Source organism: Ranitomeya variabilis, chromosome 2, assembly GCF_051348905.1.
Source record: "Ranitomeya variabilis isolate aRanVar5 chromosome 2, aRanVar5.hap1, whole genome shotgun sequence".
In the NCBI taxonomy this organism is placed as follows: Eukaryota; Metazoa; Chordata; class Amphibia; order Anura; family Dendrobatidae; genus Ranitomeya; species Ranitomeya variabilis.
In genome coordinates, this window is record NC_135233.1 from 909721990 (window position 1) to 909747608 (window position 25619).

The 25619-nt window shown below is 46.0% G+C and overlaps 1 protein-coding gene and 1 long non-coding RNA gene across 3 annotated transcripts in view; one reads left to right on the forward strand and one right to left on the reverse strand.

The window, feature by feature from the left end:
- The window catches only part of SKIL (SKI like proto-oncogene), a 56332-nt gene extending 51661 nt beyond the window's left edge, over positions 1-4671 (reverse strand). The window contains exons 1-2 of one of the 2 annotated variants that reach the window (XM_077290553.1): positions 4522-4671; positions 622-2190 (exon numbers count right to left, since the gene is read on the reverse strand). In XM_077290553.1, coding sequence (XP_077146668.1) covers positions 622-1671 — 1050 coding nt within the window. In that variant the 5' untranslated portion in view covers positions 1672-2190; positions 4522-4671. Of the gene's footprint in view, positions 1-621; positions 2191-4471 lie in introns of both variants that reach the window. The other variant, XM_077290554.1, reaches the window with a different exon arrangement.
- Positions 4672-4806: 135 nt separating this feature from the next.
- Positions 4807-24838, forward strand: LOC143808177 (uncharacterized). The gene is made up of 3 exons (XR_013221903.1): positions 4807-4931; positions 23044-23128; positions 24582-24838. It is a non-coding gene; the product is annotated as an uncharacterized LOC143808177 (long non-coding RNA).
- The last annotated feature ends 781 nt before the right edge of the window (positions 24839-25619 follow it).

The window sequence follows — 25619 nt, forward strand, 5'->3', positions numbered from 1 at the left end:
TTCTCATGGCTCATGTAGAGAAGGGGGCTGGCTTAGCTAATGACCTACACGAGACAGTATGCCCCCTTTGTCACCTCACTGACACACAAGGATGGCGGCGGAAAGCTCTTTGACCATGTCAGAACAAACGTGAAAGTGGATGTTCAAGGACAGTAGCCACAATTAAAGTAAATTAATAAAATTACTATTTGACAACAGTTAAAGAACTTTTTGTTTTGACGGGCAACCCCTTTAATAAAAGTCAAACTGCATTTTGCTTTAAAGGAGAAATCTACATCCTATTATTTAAACAGATGAGAGGAAAGCAGAATTACAAAGGTTATGGATTCCAATGAGAAAATGTATTCTCTGCTGCTTCTTAGCATTCGCCTTCACAGACCTGCTGCTGTATCACAGTGCGTGCAACACCATTGATCTCTATGGATCAGCAGGCAAAAGCAAAGCAAGAAACAGATCCTTTCATATCTGCAACATAACACAGCTCTTTATCTATGGAAAAGATATCCCAAGACAAAACGAGCACTCAATCAACAGGTTACGGCAAGGTCTGTCTGAATTGCTTCCAGTACCAATGAAATGTATGGTGCAAAACCTGAAGAGATAAAACAAAACCAGACTTACTTTGGGCTGTATTCTCTTGGGTTGGTTCTTTTTGCTGAACTTCTCTTTCATCTCTTCAAATAGAACCTTGGTCTTTTTGACTTCGGGCGTATTCTGATACTTTGGGCTCAGGTGAAGATAACAATGCCACTTGGCAGAATCAAAGCCCCAGTGGCAGGTCCTCTTATCTGGAGCTCGGTGGGAGTGCATGACAAAAGTCTGTGTGGAGAACATCCCATAGCACTCCAAGCACTGAATGCAGGGGGCATCAGGCTGGGCATAAAGTTGAGGTGCAAACAAACCCTGGCACTTTCCTAAACAATCATGTTCGACTTCAAAGGCACTACCTGTTTCCTTTAACTGAGCCAAAGAGTTTTTTGCAGGCAGCAAGCTTCCATTTTGTGGGTAGGTATGTGGCCGCAAAAGAGCATTGCATAGTCTCTGAGCATCTGTCAAAGTGATCAGTCCACAAGAAGGGGCATTAAATGGAAGAATTCCCAAAACTTTCAGTATGTGAAGCTGGTCTGATGTACAACGCGAGCAGTATATATACATTTCGTCACACACAATGTTAATCTGCTGGAGCGAGAAGTCTCGTAAAACAGAATTTAAAACTTGGGGCAGGCAGAGTCTTTTCTCACCTCCCACCATAAAGCAAGAGATAGATTCGCCTTCCAGTTCTGTCTGGGTGAGCTCGGTGGAGCTGTCTGGTGGAATGAGAAGTGGACCAGGATGAATTTGTGGGGAAGGAAGAGGCAAAAACACTGCTGGTGACATGTTTTCCTGTGAAAATCGAGCAGAGAACGCAGCAGGACCCCCGAGGGAACTCCGACTACTTAGATTGAACTGTGCCAACGTGTGCTTGAGTCCGGGGTTCAGTTCAGATGACCCACCAAGTGATACACTTGCAGACTTGGCAACGCCGTCTTTATTCCCCTCTGCAGCTGGGTCTTTGAAGTCCTCTATCTCCATCTTTATAGCTATAACTTTATTTGCAACTTTTGCAACATCTTCACTAACGTCTGCCTCTTTCGCCAGTTTTTTTAACGGGGGACTTCCATCTTCCCCCATATTTGCAGTTGCTTCAGATAAAGCTCAAATGGCAAGACGTTGGGAGTTTATACTCTAGAAATCAACATTGCATTCAAAAACAAAATGCAAGTTACTCTTTTTCAAGAGCACATCTATGCTACATTATTCAGAAATAACTAGAAAAAGCATCACAAAAACTGCATGCATTTCACGTGCCTCCTGAAAAAACACACAGAATCTATGCTTTCCAATCGATCGTTTAACCACAAGTGCAACAGATTTCACAAAGTGCCTGCGTACAGTTAATGTAAATTAAATGGCTTTCTTATCTTCTATTTGGTCAAATTCATGTAAGAAAATTGCATCCACGTTCCAGCACAGAGAAAGCAGAATGTTGTCAGTTTGTGAAATGAAGATCTAATGGCGACAGAGCTTCCAGCGTGGGGTTTTCTAGGATCCAGTTAACATGAGTTATTTCTGCACACATATCCAAGAACAAAGAGTCGTCGTCATCTTCTTCTTCTGCTGGTGTTTTATTTCAATACGTTGCGGCTTTATCTAGAAAAAAAAAAAAAAAAAGAGGGAGAAAAAAACAAAACGTGTGTTCTTTAACACTGTCAAGGTCAAATTCAGAAAATGTGCCCAAGCATTATTCCATGAGCATGGCATCTTTATGAGCTACGTATTAAGACGCCCCCCTCGGACCCCATAATCTGCTTCGTAGGTGAGGGGTTACAGCGTGTGCATGCACTGGTATGTAACAGAAGGTCATCACGATTATCCTTTGTGTTGGCTTTCTAAATTATATCAGGCATATCAATCGGCGTGCCAAGCCTCGCTTTCTCTGATCTACAAGCCGTGCTCCAGATTGCTGAAGGTGCTGCAAGCTGTATATCAAACACACAATAAAGACCCGTTTAATGACAAACAGTGGAACGGGAACGTGACAGCAAGCTTAAACACATGGGAAGACTTGGGTAAACCCAATAAGTGAGAAGGAAAGAAAAAAGGAACAAATCTCCCCGATGACTCTCATGTGATAATCCTCATGTAGTCAGTTCACTGCAGCCCAGCAGCAGGCTGATCACTAGGCTAGAGATGCTGATGGCAGGACCCCAGGAATGAGGGTCTCCCATCCATCCTTGCCTGTAAACATCACCCAGGCTGTGCAAGCCCCCAGGCATGTAACCCTGTGCATCTAGGCACTGGGAACGCAGGCAGAACAAACTGGATTCTTGCTCTATACAGTTAGAATCAGAGGATGAACATAACACAATGAAATGATTGAGGACAAAAATATATAAATATTTACGGTTGAAAGATGTTGATAAATTTACACACACAAAAAGCAGCACCGATAGCACCCAGCAAACAGAGCAGGAAAAATAATCATTCTGTCCGGATAAACCAAGATATTCCAGCACAATAGCAGTAGATTCTGTGCATTTCTATCTGCAGGAGAGAGTAGTCATGTGAAGTAGCACAATGCTGGAGGTCAGTGCCCAGAGATGGCTTACATAAGGAGCACACTACAGCTCCGCGGGCAAACAATAGCCACAGAATAAATGGACATCTAATCCAAAAAATACTGCGCTCCTGCCAGGCGGCCGCTGCATCATCAGGTCATTAATATCGCAGGGAGAAGACAATGGGAGAGGGAATCCCCACACCAGAGAGGCATTTCATTCCCCCAGCAGACAAATCAATGACTGAAGCCTGGAGCTCTGTGAGCAGTGTCACAGTCAGTGGCCACATGGAGCATACAGCTGGCCCATTACCCATCACCCCCCACAGACTTGTACTGGGGGTGAGAGGTGTGTATGGATCCATAGATCTGGGGGATCTCCTCCAGATCCAGGGACCATTGTGCCCCCGGGAGATCAGTGCCTGGTAACATGACAGGGGCAGCAGACACCACAGGACATAGAGCAGGTGGCCCCACAGTACAGGGGGCATAACAGGACAGAGGACCCCACAGGACAGGGGGCATAACAGGGGCAGGTGGCCCCACAGTACAGGGGGCATAACAGGACAGAGGACCCCACAGGACAGGGGGCATAACAGGGGCAGGTGGCCCCACAGTACAGGGGGCATAACAGGACAGAGGACCCCACAGGACAGGGGCATCACAGGAGCATGTGACCCCACAGGACAGGGGGCATAACAGGGGCATGTGAGCCCACAGGACAGGGGGCATAAAAGGGGCATGTGGCCCCACAGAACAGGGGCATCACAGGACAGGGGCCATAACAGGGACATCACAGGACAGGGGCCATAATGGGCATGTGGCCCCACAGGATAGGGGTAGGGGGCACCAAAGGGCATAGAGCAGGTGGCCCCACAGGACAGGGGGGCATAACAGGACAGAAGACCCCACAGGACAGGGGCATCACAGGAGCATGTGACCACACAGGACAGGGGGCAGGGGCATCACAGGACAGGGGGCATAACAGGGGCATCACAGGACAGGGGGCATAACGGGGCATGTGGCCCCACAGGACAGGGGCATCACAGGACAGGGGCCATAACAGGGGCATGTGGCCCCACAGGATAGGGGGCACCAAAGGACATAGAGCAGGTGGCCCCACAGGACAGGGGCATCACAGGAGCATGTGACCCCACAGGACAGGGGGCAGGGGCATCACAGGGCATAGGACAGGGGGCATCACATCCCAATGCTCCTCTGTGCCACCTCACTCAGCACTGGCACCGCCCGGGGCATCTCGCACCCCTGGCACTGCTACATGGCAGGCTGCATGTTCACCACAGTGTGTGGCACCAGAGCGGAGCTTGTCCTCCAGGGCCCCGCTCACACGGACACCGGGGGCCACACTGTTACCTGTGGCCAGGTGTCCCACTGACCTCCCGCACCAGTCCTGAGCTCGTTACCTTGGCAGCTCCGGCGGTCCAGTTCTTGCTCCGCTGCCATTGCCGTTCTGGCTCGGTGTCAGGCAGCCACCCTCCTCCTCCTCCCCGGGCTAAGGGGCGTGACGTCACCGCTGCACACGAGCCACCTCCCTCATGCCGTCTGTCGGCTCAGTCTGCGGGGCGCAGGAAACGTTGACGTCACTGGGAGGGGGAGGAGTGGGGGCGAGAGGGTGAGCAGAGGGCAGACGCGCTGGTCACGTGATGTGTGTGTATGTCTCTCTGCTGCTAGTGAATGTATCAGGTGCTGCTGGGGAGGAAGCAGACGGATCGGCGCTGGCGCCAGCCCCACACTGCTCGTCACCGTGTGTGGGGAGCACCGGCATGGCTGCCTAGATCGGCGCCAGGGCCGCCATGGGAGAGGCTGGCGCACGGTGTGTAAGGATGTTGACTTAAGTTGTATACTTCTCACTATCCAATAGAAGAGTAAGAAATGTCCAGGTGTTGTGGTGACCCAGTAACCAGCGCCTATGGGTGACACATGGTGGGGGCAAGTAGTGGGGTCCAGTGAGGGGATTGTCAGTAAAGGTACCTTCACACTAAACGATATCGCTAGCGATCCGTGACGTTGCAGCGTCCTGGCTAGCGATATCGTTGTGTTTGACACACAGCAGCGATCAGGATCCAGCGATCAGGATCCCGCTGTGATATCGCTGGTTGTTGATTAAAGTTCAGAACTTTATTTGGTCGTCAGATCGCTGTGTATCGTTGTGTTTGACAGCAAAAGCAACGATACCAGCGATGTTTTACAATGGTAACCAGGGTAAATATCGGGTTACTAAGCGCAGGGCCGCGCTTAGTAACCCGATGTTTACCCTGGTTACCAGTGTAAAATGTAAAAAAACAAACAGTACATACTCACCTTCGCGTCCCCCGCCGTCCGCTTCCTGCACTGTCTGAGCGCCGGCCGTAAAGTGAAAGCACAGCACAGCGGTGACGTCACCGCTCTGCTGTTAGGGCCGGCACTCAGTCAGTGCAGGAAGCGGACGCCGGGGGACGCGAAGGTGAGTATGTACTGTTTGTTTTTTTACACTGGTAACCAGGGTAAACATCGGGTTACTAAGCGCGGCCCTGCGCTTAGCAACCCGATGTTTACCCTGGTTACCCAGGGACCTCGGCATCGTTGGTCACTGGAGAGCAGTCTGTGTGACAGCTCTCCAGCGACCAAACAGCGACGCTGCAGCGATCGGCATCGTTGTCTGTATCGCTGCAGCGTCGCTTAGTGTGACGGTACCTTAAGAAGTGACTGGCCTAGTCCCGGCTGTCAGCAGTAATGGTGGTAATAACTGTCTGCCCATCACACTATAGATAGAGCTGGCGAGGACCGATCTACAGAGTACAGGTTGGGCGGCACAGTAGATGGACCATGGGTGACTGGCAGGGCATGTGCCCCACCGAGGCGTAGCTAGGGTTCTGGGGAGGGGAGGGGGGGGGAGAAGCTTCTCAGTGGGCCCCTAACCAGGTAACCTTGATTACAATTCAGTGATGCCCCCTAATACTGGAGGAGATCCTCAGCAGATGACCGCGCTGTTACTGAAGATAATCTCTGTAAAGACCAACATGGATATTACCGCCATATGGTCAGTGGTAGATACCAGCCCTACAGAACATATAAGAGATCACAGCACAGTTATAGATGGTGACTTACTGCTGACGTTCTTTATGATGGAGTCGTTCACTTTTCCATCTGGCCCAGACCAACATGACAACTTCTCCAGCCAGGACTCTGCTGCAGAGAATACAACAAAGGCCGGCGTCACACTCAGCGTATGTAAATACGGTTCGTTTTTTACATCCGTAATACGCAGAAATGTTCCCAAAATAGTAATCCGTATGTCATCCGTAGGCAGGGTGTGGCAGCGTATTTTGCGCATGTTATCCTCCGTATGTAATCCATATGGCATCCGTACTGCGATATTTTCTCGCAGGCTTGCAAAACCGACATCTAATGGATCCATGGGCTCAAATATTCGTTAAAACATATATACAGTGTATATATATATATATATATATATATATATATATATATATATATACACTCACCGGCCACTTTATTAGGTACACCTGTCCAACTTCTTGTTAACACTTAATTTCTAATCAGCCAATCACATGGCGGCAACTCAGTGCATTTAGGCATGTAGACATGGTCAAGACAATCTCCTGCAGTTCAAACCGAGCATCAGTATGGGGAAGAAAGGTGATTTGAGTGCCTTTGAACGTGGCATGGTTGTTGGTGCCAGAAGGGCTGGTCTGAGTATTTCAGAAACTGCTGATCTACTGGGATTTTTGCGCACAACCATCTCTAGGGTTTACTGAGAATGGTCCGAAAAAGAAAAAAAATCCAGTGAGCGGCAGTTCTGTGGGCGGAAATGCCTTGTTGATGCCAGAGGTCAGAGGAGAATGGGCAGACTGGTTCGAGCTGATAGAAAGGCAACAGTGACTCAAATCGCCACCCGTTACAACCAAGGTAGGCCTAAGAGCATCTCTGAACGCACAGTGCGTCGAACTTTGAGGCAGATGGGCTACAGCAGCAGAAGACCACACCGGGTACCACTCCTTTCAGCTAAGAACAGGAAACTGAGGCTACAATTTGTACAAGCTCATCGAAATTGGACAGTAGAAGATTGGAAAAACGTTGCTTGGTCTGATGAGTCTCGATTTCTGCTGCGACATTCGGATGGTAGGGTCAGAATTTGGCGTAAACAACATGAAAGCATGGATCCATCCTGCCTTGTATGGAGCATCTTTGGGATGTGCAGCCGACAAATCTGCGGCAACTGTGTGATGCCATCATGTCAATATGGACCAAAATCTCTGAGGAATGCTTCCAGCACCTTGTTGAATCTATGCCACGAAGAATTGAGGCAGTTCTGAAGGCAAAAGGGGGTCCAACCCGTTACTGGCATGGTGTACCTAATAAAGTGACCGGTGAGTGTATATATATATATATATATATATTATACAGGGGTTGGACAAAATGATGGAAACACCTAGAAACATCAACAAAAGTTAGTTTAATATGGTGTAGGTCCACCTTTTGCGGCGATTACAGCCTCAATTCTCCACGGTATGGATTCATACAAGGTGTGAATTGTTTCCAAAGGAATTTTAGCCCATTCTGCAGTTAAAACACCCTCCAGTTCTCTGAGCGACGATGGCGGCGGAAATCGACATCTAACTTCAATCTCTAAAATCGACCATAAATGCTCAATAATGTTGAGGTCTGGGGATTGTGGGGGCCAGATAAGATGCTCAACTTCATTAGAATGTTCCTCGTGCCATGCTTTAACGATTCTAGCTGTATGAATTGGTGCATTATCATCCTGAAAGATGGCGATCCCCTCCGGAACAGTGCTTGAACCATTGGATGCACTTGGTTGCCCAAAATGCCTAAATAATCTCGGCTGTTAATTCTTCCATGAAGGGATAGCATTGGCCTGGCGGATCTCCACGAAATAGCACCCCAGATCATCACAGAACCTCCACCATGTTGTACGGTTGGGAGAAGGCAGTCTGGATGGAATGCTTCTTTCGGCTGTCTCCAGACATACACTCGGTCGGAAATAGGGTAAACGATGATTTGTCTGAGAATATCACGCTTCCACTACTCGCAGGACCAATTCTGGAGGTTTCTACACCACTCTAAACGCTTGGAAACATTTGTCATTGAGAGAAGCGGTTTTCTAATTGCAGCTCTTCTGTGGAATCCAGATTTGTTCAGCTCTCGACGAACAGTTTTCGTGGAAACTGGGTTCTGTAGGTGTTCATTGAGCTCAGCAGTGATTTTCGGAGCCGTGGTCTTGCGATCCTCTCTCACAATTCGCTTTAGCGTCTGATGGTCTCTCTCAGTCAACTTTGACTTTCGGCTGGACCTGTGCTTTGCTGCGGACGTTTTTCCTTCTCTTTCAAACGCAGTCATTTGGAGACAGTATCTCTTGACACGCCAAGCATTCGGGCACTTTCTGTTACACTAGCGCCTGCCATACGAGCACCAACAATTTGGCCTCTTTGAAAATCCAAGAGGTCTGCCATTGGTATCAGGTTCTCATCAATGTTCTTACAATTATGCAAAACAAACAGTTAATTTACATACACATATCACATAACACAAATAATCAACTACAAAACATTACCATATGTCACGGTTTGAATGTTTATCACATGTTCGAACATTATGATGCCAAAACGTTAGGTGTTTCCATTATTTTGTCCAACCCCTGTATATGTCATTGAGACACACATATATATTATTATTATTATTATTTATTGTTATAGTGCCATTTATTCCATGGCGCTTTACATGTGAGGAGGGGTATACATAATAAAAACAAGTACAATAATCTTAAACAATACAAGTCATAACTGGTACAGGAGGAGTGAGGACCCTGCCCGCGAAGGCTCACAATCTACAAGGGATGGGTGAGAAAACAGTAGGTGAGGATATATATATATATGCAGATTCTATAGTATAATGCAGCCCCCATAGGCAGACTCTATATAATATAAAGAACCCCCATAAAAAATATATACATACAATACCTCTCATCCTACGCTGCTCTGAGCGCCTGTAATAATTATAGGGGATAACTCAGGAGACTTTGCGTGGAACAAGACAACTACAGGACACAGTTTTACAAGTGGTAAAGTCTATATTATCACACAGTGATTCAAACAGGTGCAGAGAGAAACTCAAGTCCACAACACTTGGTGTAAATATAAAATGCAGTTTAGCAGTCTATAGGGAACTTCAGAGGAAAATGCAAACACGCAGAAAGTCTATGAAGCACAGCTATTCTTGAGGATACTTGACACGAATAAATCCTTGTCTTAGTCCAAACACAGATAGATAGGCTTATAAGGCAGTTCAAATCATATCTTAGCTCAACCAGGGAGGCCTGGTTAATAGTCTCAGGTTTTTGCAGAGCAGAAACAGCTTACATGTCCAGCAAATGCAGATGGAAGTAAACACGAGCAGCAGATGAAGGAGGATTACTGGAAACTGGTGTATGCAGCAAGAACTCAGAGCAGAGTAGCAGGATCACCACACAGGTTCACAGGAGCAGGTATATAGCCAGGGAGTAATCAGAGGTCAGGAGCTGGATGCAAGGCAGAATACTCTAGCACAGACTGAAGGCTGGGGTGGAGTTTTATAGCAGGAAGACACAGTGCACATGAGACCAAAGACGCCATCTTGGAAAAGGGCAGTAATATAACAAAGCAAAAGTGGAAAGAATAAAACGTAACTTTTATTATCTAAAGCCACACAAAAACAAAACCAAACACCCAAGTGGATAAAAAATGGGACAAAAGTCTTAGACAAATGGTATAATAACCATAAAGACCAATTATCCCCTGACAGGTTTATATGATTTCATCTGTAAACTTATTTTTAGAGAAATCAATATAACACTAGGATATATCCTGTAAGAGAGCTGAAGTCAGGATACGTAAATAACACTCAGCGTCATCATATACCTAGTTACATGTAAAAACAATAGATTGCCAGCAGCAAACACATATGATATAACCAGTGCCACTGGTGGCTATATACATATAGTAAAAAAGGAACAATCTCACCCGTTCCTAGGTGTAGGCAGAGGAGCGTCGGATCACCTCTAGTCAGGGGAAAAAATCCAGAAGGGAAGAGACGAGTCCCTATGGGGCTATCGGTAAACTATCCCCAGAGCTCCTGCCCTTACAAGGGCAGTCCACAGCTACCCCTATATACACATGCCCTGCACTCTCCCTCTATAGTCCGTCCCGACGCGTTTCATCCAAGCTGATTCTTCAGGGGACTCGCTTGTGCATGAAGATAAAGTGCCTATGTGCTAAAAAGGAGGGACAAAAAGTCCTGCCACCCTCTATGCTGTCCTGCAGAGAGTGGCAAAGACGTAGGGCTTGTATTTAAATAACAACAGGGGAGGTGGAAAAGTCATGACCACTTCCCCTTGTTTAATCATAATGCGGCTGTGAATAACCATGGCAACGTTAAAGCAAAAATGTGGAAAACCTACTGTTTCATCGCATGCTGCCGTACTGCCATTCAGGAGGCCCACGTGGCTGCCCGCATTCTCGGTGCATACACTATGCCGGTGACGTCACACGCCGACACTAACGAGGCTCACAGATGGAGAGCACAAGGCGCTTCCTACCTTGCATGCTTCCGCCAGAGACCGGCGTTCCCTAGTAACAGCCGCCGTACTGAACACAAATGGCGCCGCTCACACTTTCTGTCAGACGCACTCACACTGGAAGTGAGTGTTGCCAGGCAACCCAGGACGCTAGGCTGTTTGCCTGTAGCGCTGCCGGCAAACAGGGACAGGGGATAACGGTGATCATGCAGTAGGGACCAAGCGCCACTAAGGGCTACAGTAGAAGATAAAAGTAAGCATACATTAGCCCCATAGAAGAGCCGGTAGGTATTGTCAAGAACCGGAGAACCACATATTTGCAATGTTTACTAATTAATTACCAAAAAAGTAAATAGTGCCGCATATGATAAAAACCACACCAAAAAAAAAAAATATTTTTTTTTTTATTTTTTTTTTGGATGTAAAATAGGAAAATTGTTAATAATGAAAAACCCATGACAAAATTGGGTGGACAAAAAGGACTTAGGCATAGTAAGATTAAACTGACTGTGTCATACCAAAAGAAAGACAAAAAACAAAAGACTAAGAGGAGTACTTCAGATGAAGCAACTATAGTTAATTTGATCATTCAGGCCATGTGGACTGACTGTATTCAAGTAAAAAGTCCACTTGGCCTCACGTTGTAATAGAATTACAATCAGTTCATGAACTGTAGCACCAAGGGAGTGGTCTATAAGGTATCCTGTGTTTGTGGCATAGAATTAGTTGGAAAGACCATCAGAGAATTCAAAAGAAGAGTTTTGGAACATGTTGGTGATGTGGAACATGGGAGAGACACCTCAGTCTCCCGGCATGTTAATACCATGCATAATGGCCAGGCCAAATATTTGAAATTTATGGCCATCGAAAGGGTAACTAAACCAGTACGGGGAGGTAATTGGGATCAAATTCTATTACAACGTGAGGCCAAGTGGACTTTTTACTTGAATACAGTCAGTCCACATGGCCTGAATGATCAAATTAACTATAGTTGCTTCATGTGAAGTACTCCTCTTAGTCTTTTGTTTTTTGTCTTTCTTTTGGTATGACACAGTCAGTTTAATCTTACTATGCCTAAGTCCTTTTTGTCCACCCAATTTTGTCATGGGTTTTTCATGATTAACAATTTTCCTATTTTACATACCCCAAAATTTTTTTGGGTGTGGTTTTTATCATATGCGGCACTATTTACTTTTTTGGTAATTAATTAGTAAACATTGCAAATATGTGGTTCTCCGGCTCTTGACAATACCTACCGGCTCTTCTATGGGGCTATTGTATGCTTACTTTTATCTTCTACTGTAGCCCTTAGTGGCGCTTGGTCCCTACTGCATGATCACCGTTATCCCCTGTCCCTGTTTGCCGGCAGCGCTACAGGCAAACAGCCTAGCGTCCTGGGTTGCCTGGCAACACTCACTTCCGGTGTGAGTGCGTCTGACAGGAAGTGTGAGCGGCGCCATTTGTGTTCAGTACGGCGGCTCTGTTACTAGGGAACGCCGGTCTCTGGCGGAAGCATGCAAGGCAGGAAGCCCCTCGTGCTCTCCATCTGTGAGCCTCGTTAGTGTCGGCGTGTGACGTCACCGGCATAGTGTATGCACCGAGAATGCGGGCAGCCACGTGGGCCTCCTGAATGGCAGTACGGCAGCATGCGATGAAACAGTAGGTTTTCCACATTTTTGCTTTAACGTTGCCATGGTTATTCACAGCCGCATTATGATTAAACAAGGGGAAGTGGTCATGACTTTTCCACCTCCCCTGTTGTTATTTAAATACAAGCCCTACGTCTTTGCCACTCTCTGCAGGACAGCATAGAGGGTGGCAGGACTTTTTGTCCCTCCTTTTTAGCACATAGGCACTTTATCTTCATGCACAAGCGAGTCCCCTGAAGAATCAGCTTGGATGAAACGCGTCGGGACGGACTATAGAGGGAGAGTGCAGGGCATGTGTATATAGGGGTAGCTGTGGACTGCCCTTGTAAGGGCAGGAGCTCTGGGGATAGTTTACCGATAGCCCCATAGGGACTGTCGTCTCTTCCCTTCCGGATTTTTTCCCCTGACTAGAGGTGATCCGACGCTCCTCTGCCTACACCTAGGAACGGGTGAGATTGTTCCTTTTTTACTATATGTATATAGCCACCAGTGGCACTGGTTATATCATATGCGTTTGCTGCTGGCAATCTATTGTTTTTACATGTAACTAGGTATATGATGACGCTGAGTGTTATTTACGTATCCTGACTTCAGCTCTCTTACAGGATATATCCTAGTGTTATATTGATTTCTCTAAAAATAAGTTTACAGATGAAATCATATAAACCTGTCAGGGGATAATTGGTCTTTATGGTTATTATACCATTTGTCTAAGACTTTTGTCCCATTTTTTATCCACTTGGGTGTTTGGTTTTGTTTTTGTGTGGCTTTAGATAATAAAAGTTACATTTTATTCTTTCCACTTTTGCTTTGTTATATATAAATTATAGTGGTCCTGTCTATGTGACTTACAGTCAGTATATAGATTGTTGCTTTTTTCTAAAAGGGCAGTAATGCACAAAAGGTAAAAAATGTTCAGAGTCCTGACATTACTCCCTCCTTAGAAGCGGCCTCAGGACGATCCTGGACATGGTTTCTCAGGGAATCTGATGAAAATGAGAAATCTTCTGTTGGGCATTGATGTTTTCCACAGGTTCCCAAGAGTCTTCCTCGGGGATATCCCTGCCATCTTATCAGATATTGGAGCCGATTCCTGCGAATCCTGGAATCAATAATTTCCTCCACCACAAATTGTTCTTGCCCATCAATCACCACAGGCTGCGGAGGTGGCACAACACGTCCCTGGAAGGTATTAGGAGATACAGGGTTTAGTAAATATACATGAAAAATTGGGTGTACCTTCATAGTCCTAGGCAGCTTCAGCCGGCAGGCCACAGAGCTCACAATACCGTTGATCTTGAAAGGGCCAATGAATTTCTGTCCAAGTTTTTGCGAAGGAACGTTTAACTTCAGATTCTTAGTTGCTAACCACACGGAATCTCCTACCTTGAACATGGGTGCTGGTTTACGGAATCTATCAGCTGATCTCATAACGTTCTTGAGCTGTGTTCAGGGATTCCTTCAGAACCTCCAGATTTTGTCTCATCGCAGTCAGCCTTTCCTCCACTGCCGGAACCGGAAAATTAATTGGAGACCAAGGTAAAATACACGGATGATAACCCAGATTGGCAAAGAAAGGTGTAAATTTAGTGGAGGCGCTGTGAGAATTATTATATGAAAATTCGGCTAACGGCACCAACTCCAACCAATCATCCTGGAGATGGCTGACATAGCATCTTAGATATTGTTCCAGCGTCTGGTTGGTACGCTCAGTCTGACCATTTGTCTGGGGATGGTAAGCGGAAGAGAGACAGACATTAATATTGAGTTCAGAGCAAAACCCCTTCCAGAATCTTGAAGTGAACTGTACTCCACGGTCAGAGATGATCTCATCCGGAACCCCATGCAACCGAAAGACTTTCTGTATAACCAAGTTCACTATATCTTTAGCTGAGGGAAGGCCGGTGCATGGAAAAAAATGAGCTGCTTTAGTCAGGTGACCAACTACCACCATGATTGTATTCATGCCCCCCGATGTAGGCAGCTCCACAATAAAGTCCATTGATATAGACCCCCAAGGGCGAGACGGAACAGGTAATGGTTGTAGAAGACCCGTAGGTGCCACATGAGTCTTGTAACGGGCACATACCTCGCAAGAGAGAACAGTCCTTGGTATCCTTCAGGCAAGATGGCCACCAGAAGAATCGGCTCAGGAACTCTTGTGTCTTCTGTACCCCCCTGTGACCAGCCAACTTGGAGTCATGTACCAACTTGAGGATCTGCAGACGGACGACCTCAGGGACGTAGATACGTCGATCTCTGAACCACATGCCACCCTTAAAGACAAGATTATTATCCACAGGTGGATTGGTCAGAAATACATCACCGTCATAGACCTCCCTGCACTCCTTCCACAAGTCCTGATTGTGAATAACTCCGATGAAATTGCATCAGATAGAATGGTCTTGGACTGGGCTCCAGGTACGGAATCCACAGCATGGATTCGGGATAAAGCATCAGCCTTCCCATTGCGAGAACCTGGGCGGTACGAGATAACAAAGTTAAATTGATTTAAAAATAAGTTCCAATGAGCCTGACGAGGAGAAAGACATCTAGCGGATCTAAGGAACTCTAAATTGCGATGGTCAGTTAGCACTATGATCTGTTGTGCAGCTCCTTGCAGATGATGCCTCCATTCTTTGAAAGCCGCAATAATAGCCAGCAATTCCTTGTCTCCCACGTCGTAATTCTCTGCTGAGGTTAGTCTACGGGAAAAGAAAGCACAAGGATGTAGCAGACCCTTCTCTCCAGTTCTTTGAGAGAGAATAGCCCCCAAAGTATTATCAGAAGCGTCCACCTCCACAATGAATGAAAGTGTTGGATCTGGGTGTATCAACAGCGGTGCTGATGTGAAACAGATCTTAAGCCGATCAAAAGCTTCTTGAGCCTGTGATGACCACTTAAATGGCTTTTCTTTCTTTGTCAAGGAAGTAATGGGACGGACAATATCAGAAAAATTTCGAATGAAGCGTCTGTAGAAATTTGCAAAACCAATAAAACGTTGGACCTCCTTAACGTTCTTGGGTACCGGTCAGTCAAGGATAGCCTGAATCTTACCAGATTCCATGTTCAGCCCCTGGGGAGAGATGAAAAAACCTAAGAACTGTATCTCAGAACGATGGAACTCGCATTTCTCCGGCTTGATATACAGATGGTTCTCTTTCAGACATCTTAAAACAGCCTTGACATGTTCTTCATGTTCCTGTAGAGTCAGAAAAGATTAGAATATCGTCCAAATAGATCACCACAAACTGGTCCAACAAATCTCTGAAAATGTCATTAGCAAGGTGTTGAAACATTGCAGGGGCATTACAAAGCCCAAAGGGCATCACGAGATATTCAAAGTGTCCATACCGGCATCGGAATGCTGTCTTCCACTCATCCCCTGGACGAATACACACCAAATTATAAGCCCCACGAAGATCCAGTTTAGAGAACACCTTAGCATGGCGGACTCTTTCCAGTATTTCGGGAATCAGAGGCAAAGGGTAACGGTTTCGTACGGTTACCTTATTGAGTTCCCGATAGTCAACACAGGGTCTCAGGGTCCCTTCCTTCTTTTTTGCAAAAAATATAGGTGCCCCTGCTGGTGAGGAAGAAGGACGTATGAAGCCTTTGGCCAGATTTTCATCAATATACTCCTTTAAGGCTTGAAGCTCAGGTGCCGCCAAAGGGTATACGTTACCAAAAGGAATAGCTGCCCCAGGAAGCAGCTCAATGGGACAGTCATAATGCCTGTGTGGAGCAAGCTGATCTGCATTCTTCTTGTCACAGATGTCAGAGAACTCTTTATATGCTGGAGGTAAGGAAAATACCTGTACATGTGGTTCCGTAGCCGTGGGCTCAGGGACAGCTTCTGTTAACGCTGAGTTGCTCCTTGTTGGAAAGATAATCTCCTTGGTCTCCCAGTTGATAATTGAGTTCTGAGAACGCAACCAAGGAATGCCTAAAATCACAGGAAAATGAGAAGAAATTAGCAAGAAAGAAAGTTCCTCCTGATGATTAGGCTCCAACAAAATTTCAAGGGGTACGGTCTCCTGATCCACAGGCCCAGAGATTAAAGGTGACCCATCCACTGTTTCCATTTTAATTGGAGAGGCTCTTTGCTGAATTTCAATACCATGTTCCTTGGCAAATGCGATATCCATGAAATTGCCACCTGCACCACAGTCAATCATAGCTGCACTGGAAATCCACTGTTCTGAACACAGGATCTTAATAGGGAGAGAACAGTGAGAGTTCTTCTCATTCAGCTCCTTGGGGGGTGAAGTCATAGAAAGTGAATGGAATACAGCGTTTAAAGGCAGGCTACATTCAGAGATGTCAGATTCATCATCACAGTTGTCATACTCCCCTACTGCTGCTAGCACCTTGTTAGGCCGTCTAGGACACTTAGGACAATTGATCAAGAAGTGGTCAGACTGGCCGCAGTAGAAACATAGACTTTCACGAAGGCGATGCTCCCGGCGCTCATTGATCTCACGCCTCTGAACGGAATCAATTTGCATGGGCACCTCCTCCACCTCCCGAGAGGTTTTACTTGCAGGCTCTTTGGAAGGAAGGGAAAATTTAGAAATACGGGTATATGCAGCAAATTTCTCCTGCCTACGCTCAGTAAGGCGAATTTCTATGCGCACACAATGCTGTATAAATGTCTATAGCTCTTGTGGTGACTCAGAGCGAGCTAGTTCATCTTTTATAATACTAGACAGACCCCTTTTAAAAATAGGCAATTGTGCATAACTGTCCCAATTGGTATCTACCGCTAATCTCCTGAATTCAGTAGCATACTCAATAACAGAACATTTAGCCTGGTGTAAAGACAACAAAGCAGATTCAGCGGTTGCACGGCGATTAGGGTCATCAAATATTAATGCCATAGCGGCCAAGAAATCATCCAAGTTATTTAACCATGGGTCACGAGACTCAATCATCGGATTCGCCCAGGCGAGCGCTCGTGATGTCAGTAGCATTATTACACACAATACTTTGGATCTATCAGTAGGAAAACGGTCAGCATGCACATCAAAATATAGCATACATTGATTCACAAAGACACGAAATTTGTCGCGATCACCATTAATTCTGAATGGGGCAACTTAGGTGGGTTAGCTGGTGGCGGTTGCCCAGAGGGAAAAGTCGCTTGTGCAGCTATTTGCGTGCTTATGTCCTGAAAAGCCCGTCCATACTGGGACTCTATGCCAGCAAGTTTGTTTTCCTGGGCTGCCATGTGGTTGCTTAAGTCCTGCAAAGTTTGTCCAAACACTTGTTGGTTGTGTTCAAAGCTTCCAAACTTCTTTTGCAGACCTTCCACATCTTTCTGCAGTGATCTAATTATAGAAATCACCTGCTCTAATCTGCTTTCTGCAGTCATTGTTCCAGCAGTCTCCGTTTTTTTTATGGCTAGAGTATCCTGTAATAGTTATAGGGGATAACTCAGGAGACTCTTTGCGTGGAACAAGACAACTACAGGACACAGTTTTACAAGTGGTAAAGTCTATATTATCACACGGTGATTCAAACAGGTGCAGAGAGAAACTCAAGTCCACAACACTTGGTGTAAATATTATATGCAGCTTAACAGTCTATAGGAAACTTCAGAGGAAAATGCAATCACGCTGAAAGTCTATGAAGCACAGTTATTCTTGAGGATACTTGACATGAATAAATCCTTGTCTTAGTCCAAATACAGATAGATAAGCTTATAAGGCAGTTCAAATCATATCTTAGCTCAACCAGGGAGGCCTGGTTAATAGTCTCAGGTTTTTGCAGAGCAGAAACAGCTTACATGTCCAGCAAATGCAGATGGAAGTAAACATGAGCAGCAGATGAAGGAGGATTACTGGAAACTGGTGTATGCAGCAAGAACTCAGAGCAGAGTAGCAGGATCACCACACAGGTTCACAAAAGCAGATATATAGCCAGGGAGTAATCAGAGGTCAGGAGCTGGATGCAAGGCAGAATACTCTAGCACAGACTGAAGGCTGGGGTGGAGTTTTATAGCAGGAAGACACAGTGCACATGAGACCAAAGACGCCATCTTGGAAAAGGGCAGTAATGCACAAAAAGTAAAAAATGTTCACAGTCCTGACAGCGTCCTTACATCTCCCGACAGCGGGCACCGAGTAGTGACGTCATCGTGACCCTTGTCAGTGTCTGTGTCAGGGACGTCAGACGCTGAGAGGGAGATGATGGGAGAGGATGTAATACTGTCACTATCATCAATGTGGTCAACTGCATCGGCATCCAGCCGATACAATAAAAACATCTAATGATGACTGGGGCCCTTCCTCCTGCTCAGGGGCCCTTCCTCCTGCTCAGGGGCAGAAGGTAACTATCAGCGTGCTACAGTTACAGTAGCTTCAGGTGGGCCCCCTCAGCCCGGGGTGACACCCCCCCCCCCCCCCCCCCGGTAGCTATGCTACTGCCGTCTAGTGATGGCATGCTCTTTTAGTGATCTGAATCAGGTGGCCCCGCTCTTTAAAATCCCCACCAGACCCTTGGTAGATGTGTGACCACCCCGCAAAGTTGCACATAATGTCAGATTTAGGTAAAACCCTGCCCAACTACAGACAGCCAATGACCCAGGCTGGGTGGGGGTTTCAGTGATATAGGCAGCCAAACACCATCACTAGAGCCATTCAGAGACTGCAAGCGCCTCTCACAGGGGCACTGGGTCCCATCGTTCACAGAAGGGGGCTGGCTAATCATACCAGATTGGTTTGGAGACCCTCAGCCCATCTGTATGTCACAGATAACGATGCAAGACCTAATAACAGACCTTATTGGCAATATGAGGCTTCCATTTAGGGTCAATAGACCTGCGGTCAATCTGTACATGTGTGAATCTAGAAATAGGCTTGTTCCACACTCGGATGTTTGTAAGCGTCTGTAATACAGATCTGTGATAAGAACAAACTGCAGATGAAATTATATCAGTATATTATCAGGGTGCAATGCAAATGTGTTAGGAACAGCCAATGACCAGTAATGTCGCTATTCTGGGTACAGGGTTTGCAGCTGCACTCAGGCACTGAAGCCTACAAGGACCCTTTGTCCCACATGAAGAGACCAACACTTTTACAGACCCATGTTGTAGACTTTTTGTTGTCCTTTAGCTTCAAGTTATTGCCATTGACAAAAATCTGGTCCATCAGGTTTCCATCATTTTACCAGGCTAAATAACAACATAAAAAATGGACACATCACAAGGGACAAGAGGTATGCACAATAAATAATTAATTTTAAAAATAGCAGCAAAAGGATGAAGTATATTAGATGAATAATAAAGTGTCTATGTGCAAAATTGCAACCATAATGCCTGAAAATTTCAGCATGTATGTTTATAAAATAAATGTCTAGATGTTGCTGGGATGGAGCAATACTAGATCATAAATATCAACAAGTAAAATATAGCAACCTTATTTCCCAGCCAGATAATAGTAATAATAAATATAAAATATATAAAAGTTGTACTATCAATAAAGTCAAATAAAAGAAAATGTGATTGCTAAAAAACAGAATGGCAGACCAAAGACTAAAAAGAACAAAAATCCCAATGTAGGAGTTCAAAGAAATATAGTAAAAAACAATATAAGGCCATGTTCACACAGTGCGTTTTTTACTGCAGAACCGCAGCGGTTTTGCCGCTGCGGTTCCGCAGCTGTTTTCCATGCAGGGTACATTACAATGTACCCCTATGGAAAACAGGAACCACTGTGCACACAGTCCTGAATTTCCCTTAAAAAGCCGCGATGAATCGGTGCGGGAAAAAAGAAGGAGCATGTCACTTCTTTCCCCGAAACTGCAGCGGTTCTGCACCCATAGACCTCCATTGTGAGATCAAACCCGCAGTAAAACCCGCAGATCAAAAATATATCTGCGGGTTTTATTGCGGTTTGTGGTGCAGAACCGCTGCAGCCGGAAGTGCGGGGAAGCGGCCGGAAGTGCGTCGGCGGAAGTGCTTGGGCGGAGAGACATGGAGGCATACCGTCGCATGGGGATCGTGTCGGCCGTTTGATTGAATTGGTATGTGTGTGTGTCTGTCTGTGTGGTGTGTGTGTGTGTGTGTGTGTGTGTGTGTGTGTGTGTGTGTGTATGCGTGTGTGTCCCCATGCGACGCTAGTGCCACCATTGTGCTAAGTCGCCGTATGGGACTACGACTCCCATCCGGTATTAGGATGGGAGAGTTGTCCCTGTGTCCAGCGACTTAGCACAGTTGTAAAGTTACACAAAACACACACAATACACATACATGACACACAGTACAGTACATACAACATATAACACAGAGTATATACTCACCAACAGCACACTTGTAGGCGAAGCCCTCGATCCTCCAGGAAAAAATCACAAAATAAAAAATCAAATTCATACTCCCTGTCCGCAGAATCCATAAAACGAGTGTCCCACGCCGATCGGCTGCTCTCCGGCGATACACTGCCAGGAGCGAAGCTCCTAGCAGTGTATCGCGTACTGTCCCGGAGTTCAATGACTCCGGCGTCTCGGTTAACAGCAGTACAGCTGCGTTGAACTTTCCCACGCAGCACTGCCGTTAAGCGAGAGTGCCGGGGGTCAATGACCGCCGGTAAACTCGCTCGCGCATGAAAAGTGACACACCGACAGGAACTATGGCTCCTGTCAGTGTGTTGCTGCAGCCGTGGAGAGCAGACATGTCTCTGGATGTGTCTGTTCTCCATGGAAAATCTTCGTGGGATACGTGGCACTTAAATACGTGGCAATTAAATACGTGACACGTGGCACTTAAATACGTGATACGTGTCACTTAAATATGTGGCACGTGGCACTGAAATACGTGATACGTGGCACTGAAATACATGATACGTGGCACGTGGCACTTAAATACGTGGCACGTGGCACTGAAATACGTGATACGTGGCACTGAAATACGTGATACGTGGCACTGAAATACGTGATACGTGGCACGTGGCACTTAAATACGTGGCACTGAAATACGTGGCACGTGGCACTTAAATACGTGGCACTGAAATACGTGGTACTGAAATACGTGGCACTGAAATACGTGGCACTGAAATACGTGGCACTGAAATACGTGATACGTGGCACTGAAATACGTGATACGTGGCACGTGGCACTTAAATACGTGGCACGTGGCACTGAAATACGTGATACGTGGCACTGAAATACATGATACGTGGCACGTGGCACTTAAATACGTGGCACTGAAATACGTGGCACGTGGCACTTAAATACGTGGCACGTGGCACTTAAATACGTGGCACTGAAATACGTGGCACTGAAATACGTGGCACTGAAATACGTGGCACTGAAATACGTGGTACTGAAATACGTGGCACTGAAATACGTGGCACTGAAATACGTGGCACTGAAATACGTGGCACTGACATACGTGATACGTGGCACTTAAATACGTGGCACTTAGGCTATGTTCACATTTGCGTTGTGCGCCGCAGCGTCGGCGCCGCAACACACAACGCAAACAAAAACGCAGCAAAACGCATGCACAACGCTGCGTTTTGCGCCGCATGCGTCCTTTTTTTGATTGATTTTGGACGCAGCAAAAATGCAACTTGCTGCGTCCTCTGCGCCCGGATGCGTGCGCTGCAGTGACGCATGCGGCGCAAAACGCAAGTGCGACGCATGTCCATGCGCCCCCATGTTAAATATAGGGGCGCATGACGCATAGCTGGATAGAGCTGGATCCGCGGGCTGTGATCTGGCCTACGCTCCGCACTCTGCGGAGCGCTGTCATTCAAAACACGTCCACTCATTTTGGTGTTTAGTCCCAAAATGGAGGATGGAAGAAGAAAAGGGTTGGACAAGGAAATGACATCATTTCTTTTTTTTTTTTCCCCCACTGCAGTTAAAGCTTTATTTGTGTCAAACACAGACAATCTGCAGAGAAAACTGCATAAAAAACCGCACTAAAAACCGCATCAAAAACGCATCAAAAACGCATCAAAAACGCACCAAAAACGCACCTGCGTTTTCTGCCAAGAGCTGCGGTTTTTGTCCTGAAAAAAAAAGGATTGAAATCAGGATCGTGTGAACATACCCTAAATATACCATAAGACAAAATATGCTGAAATTATACCTTAAAAAATGCCTTTATTACATATTAATTGGCAAACGATGGCACAAACAATGTGCCCATACTTGGAAATAGCAAATACAGCAAAAATTTTAAAATACGTATGTATTATTATAAAATGTAAATGGAGATAATGACAAAGGGGCGGACAATAAAAGGGGATGCAAAATAAAATATAAAATCATATGAAATATTCTACAACCATCTGAAGAAATTGGGCAATGGTGTGCGCATATAATCAGTCCAAAAATATATATATCCTGATATATGTATGTGCAGTGAACACTAATCAATATTTAGGAGACCATAATGGCACAGCGAATATAAAAAACGTAGAGTAGGACTGCCCCATTTGAGAATGCCTTGGCGTGGCGGGGTGGCTCCAAGAATTGATCAATTGTTTGCTAAAAGTCTCAGTTTAAAGTACAGTTAGAAATTAATATGTGCATATACACTTTATGTATTGCTTTCTGACCATAAGCAGCGCTGGCTTCTCCCCTTTTTTAGTGTGCAGATAGTCCCTTGGATGTGCTGTCTCTGATGCGCGTTTCGGCGTCTGCATTCAGCAGGCAACCTGTACTTCACTTTCAGCTCTGCTTTTTCTGAGTCATAGGGGGCAGCGCAACCGAACTCTGCAAGAATTCGAATCCATCTTGTCCTGCAGGGAACTGCTTCCCCAGCCTAATATCTGCCAGCAGGTAATATATCAAGCAACTCTATTCCATTCCTCGCCTGAACTTAGGTTCCTAGTAGCTCAGTCTCTAGCTTCCTGTATTAGCATATTCCTGTTTTGTCTCTACGAGTATCGACCCAGCTTGCCTTCTCATTTATCCTGATCTCTCTGCTCTGACATCAGCTACGAATTCTGAACCTTTGCTGCTTCTCATGACCTCTTACTGTCTGACTAAGCTTCTGTTTTGTCCACCTGTTCCCGAGTCTCTCACCTTCCGGTCAGCTCCTGCAGTCTCGGGGACTGCCCTGGGGTGGTACCTGGTGTCTACCGCCTTCCCAGCCTGTCCTCACCATCAGAGGCTCTAGTGAATATTTAGCAAACACTTAATCATGCCCCTCCAGGGTAAGCCCAGCCCTTGATGCAGTGGGTCCACACTGACCAGCGTTACAGTAAGTTTAGGCCATGGACTCTGCTGACAAATCAGGAGCCAGGGACCACAAGTCTAGTGTGCAAATACTGTACGAGGAGGTCCGCTCTCGGCATGATCATCAGAACCAGCTGATGCAGACCATCAATGTGGTGGCAAACCAGCTGCACGATCTGTCCACCGCTATATTCTCCTTGTCTCTCGCTTCTACCATGTCTGGCCAATCCTCTCCTGGACAGCCAGCCTCTCTGAGGGAACTGCCTGATGCTCCAGCTTTTACTTCCGTCTCGCTACGACGGAGAGCTGCAGTTTCATTAATCAGTGTCAGATCCACTTTTCACTCCACGTTCATCTTTTTCCTTCTAACCAGAGCAAGATAGCGTTTATGGTCTCGCTGCTGTCTAGAGAATCCCTGGTCTGAGTAAATCCCATTTGGGAGCATTGAGGTCCGGACACCCACAATGTTAGGAAGTTCCTGGAGATGTTCCGAGTGGTATTCGAAGTTCCAGGGCCCATCTCCTCAACTGCTTTGTCCCTGTTGTCTCTAAGGCAGAGCACGGATACCATAGCTCTTCCTATTCTCAGCTGCCACATGGTACCGCTCATTAAGGTGATGAATATGGACGCATCTCCACTCCCTTAGGCGTGGAGCACATATTCATTACCTTAACCCCCCGTCAGGGGCAACTGATCTGACAGGCGCAGCTCACTTAGTTTAATTTCTCTATTTTCAGTGGTTTGTCTGGGAAACACCCTCCTCCCAGTACCTTCCTAACTTTAAAGGCTGTGTGAAACCTGAGAAGCCTCTTGTGCTGCAGAGCTGCAGGAGATCAGATATCAGTGTTTTGGCTTCTCCGGCTCATTGCCCTGAATGCGTCACACCTTTGACGGTTAGAATTTGCTGTTTTTATTCATCCCAATTGTTTTTTTAGCTTGTTTTATGAATAGCTAGTGCTAAATTTGTGGATGTGTCATAGAAGGTTTTGTTAGAAATAAGAGTGTGCTTCTCAGGCACATTGCGCCCTAACACATATTCTCTCTCTTGCTTCAGCTTTTCTTCTGAAATGGCGAGGAGAATATTTGACTTGTCCAATGCCCTTCATGTTGAGCAAGTGCAAAATATACTGCTTGATGATGAGACAGACCCCTTACAGCTAGAAGATTTAGGGGAAGAAAGTGACATTGATTCAGAAGATGATGTGGAAGAATGTCCAGATGTGTCTGATATAGATCAAGATGGAGAGAGTAAGGAGGATGCTCAAGACATACAAACATATTACTTTTCTGGTTATTAAACATTTTTTTTCCACCTGATTATGTGTATTCTCATTTATTACATTCCTATTAAGGTAACTGATCACTTTTACAGCATTGAAATTTTAAAAAAAGGAAAATATAGCCAATTTTCTAGCCTGTGCCGGAGAGGCGCAATGCCCCTAAACTCGTTATGAAATATATTTCCCCTGATGGAGGGTTAATGAGCGCTACCACGTGACCGCTGAGCACAGGAAGAGCTGTAGACAGGCCCTGGAGGCCAGAACGAGATGCAGTGCCAGCACCCAGGGCGTGCAGGTAGGTGAGTATGATGTTTGTTTGTTTTTTCATTAGGAAGCATGCACACAGGGATAGGGGATAAGGAGGCATGCATACAGGGACGGAACGGGGAGGCATGCAGACAGGGGCAGAGATGGGGAGGCAGTCATACCAGGGAAGGGGGAGGCATGCATACAATGACAGGGATGGGGAGGCATTCATACCAGGACAGGGAAGGGGGAGCTGTGCATAGCAGGACAGGGATGAAGGGACAATGCATACCCGGCTTATACTCAAGTCAATAAGCTTACCCAGTTTTCCGTGGCAAAAGAAGGTGCCTCGGATTATTCTCGGGTCAGCTTATACTCGAGTATACAGTATATGGTAAATGGATTTTGTTTCCTTTGGTACTGAAGAGGTTAATGACCCTGCCTATGCTGGTTAGAAACTTTCAGCTTCATCTCACAGCTGTTCCTGAACTGGTAATTTCCTCTCCTTATAAAATCTGGTCAGACCTTCTCTTTCTCGCCAGTGAAAGTTTTCTTTCCTATCTCTT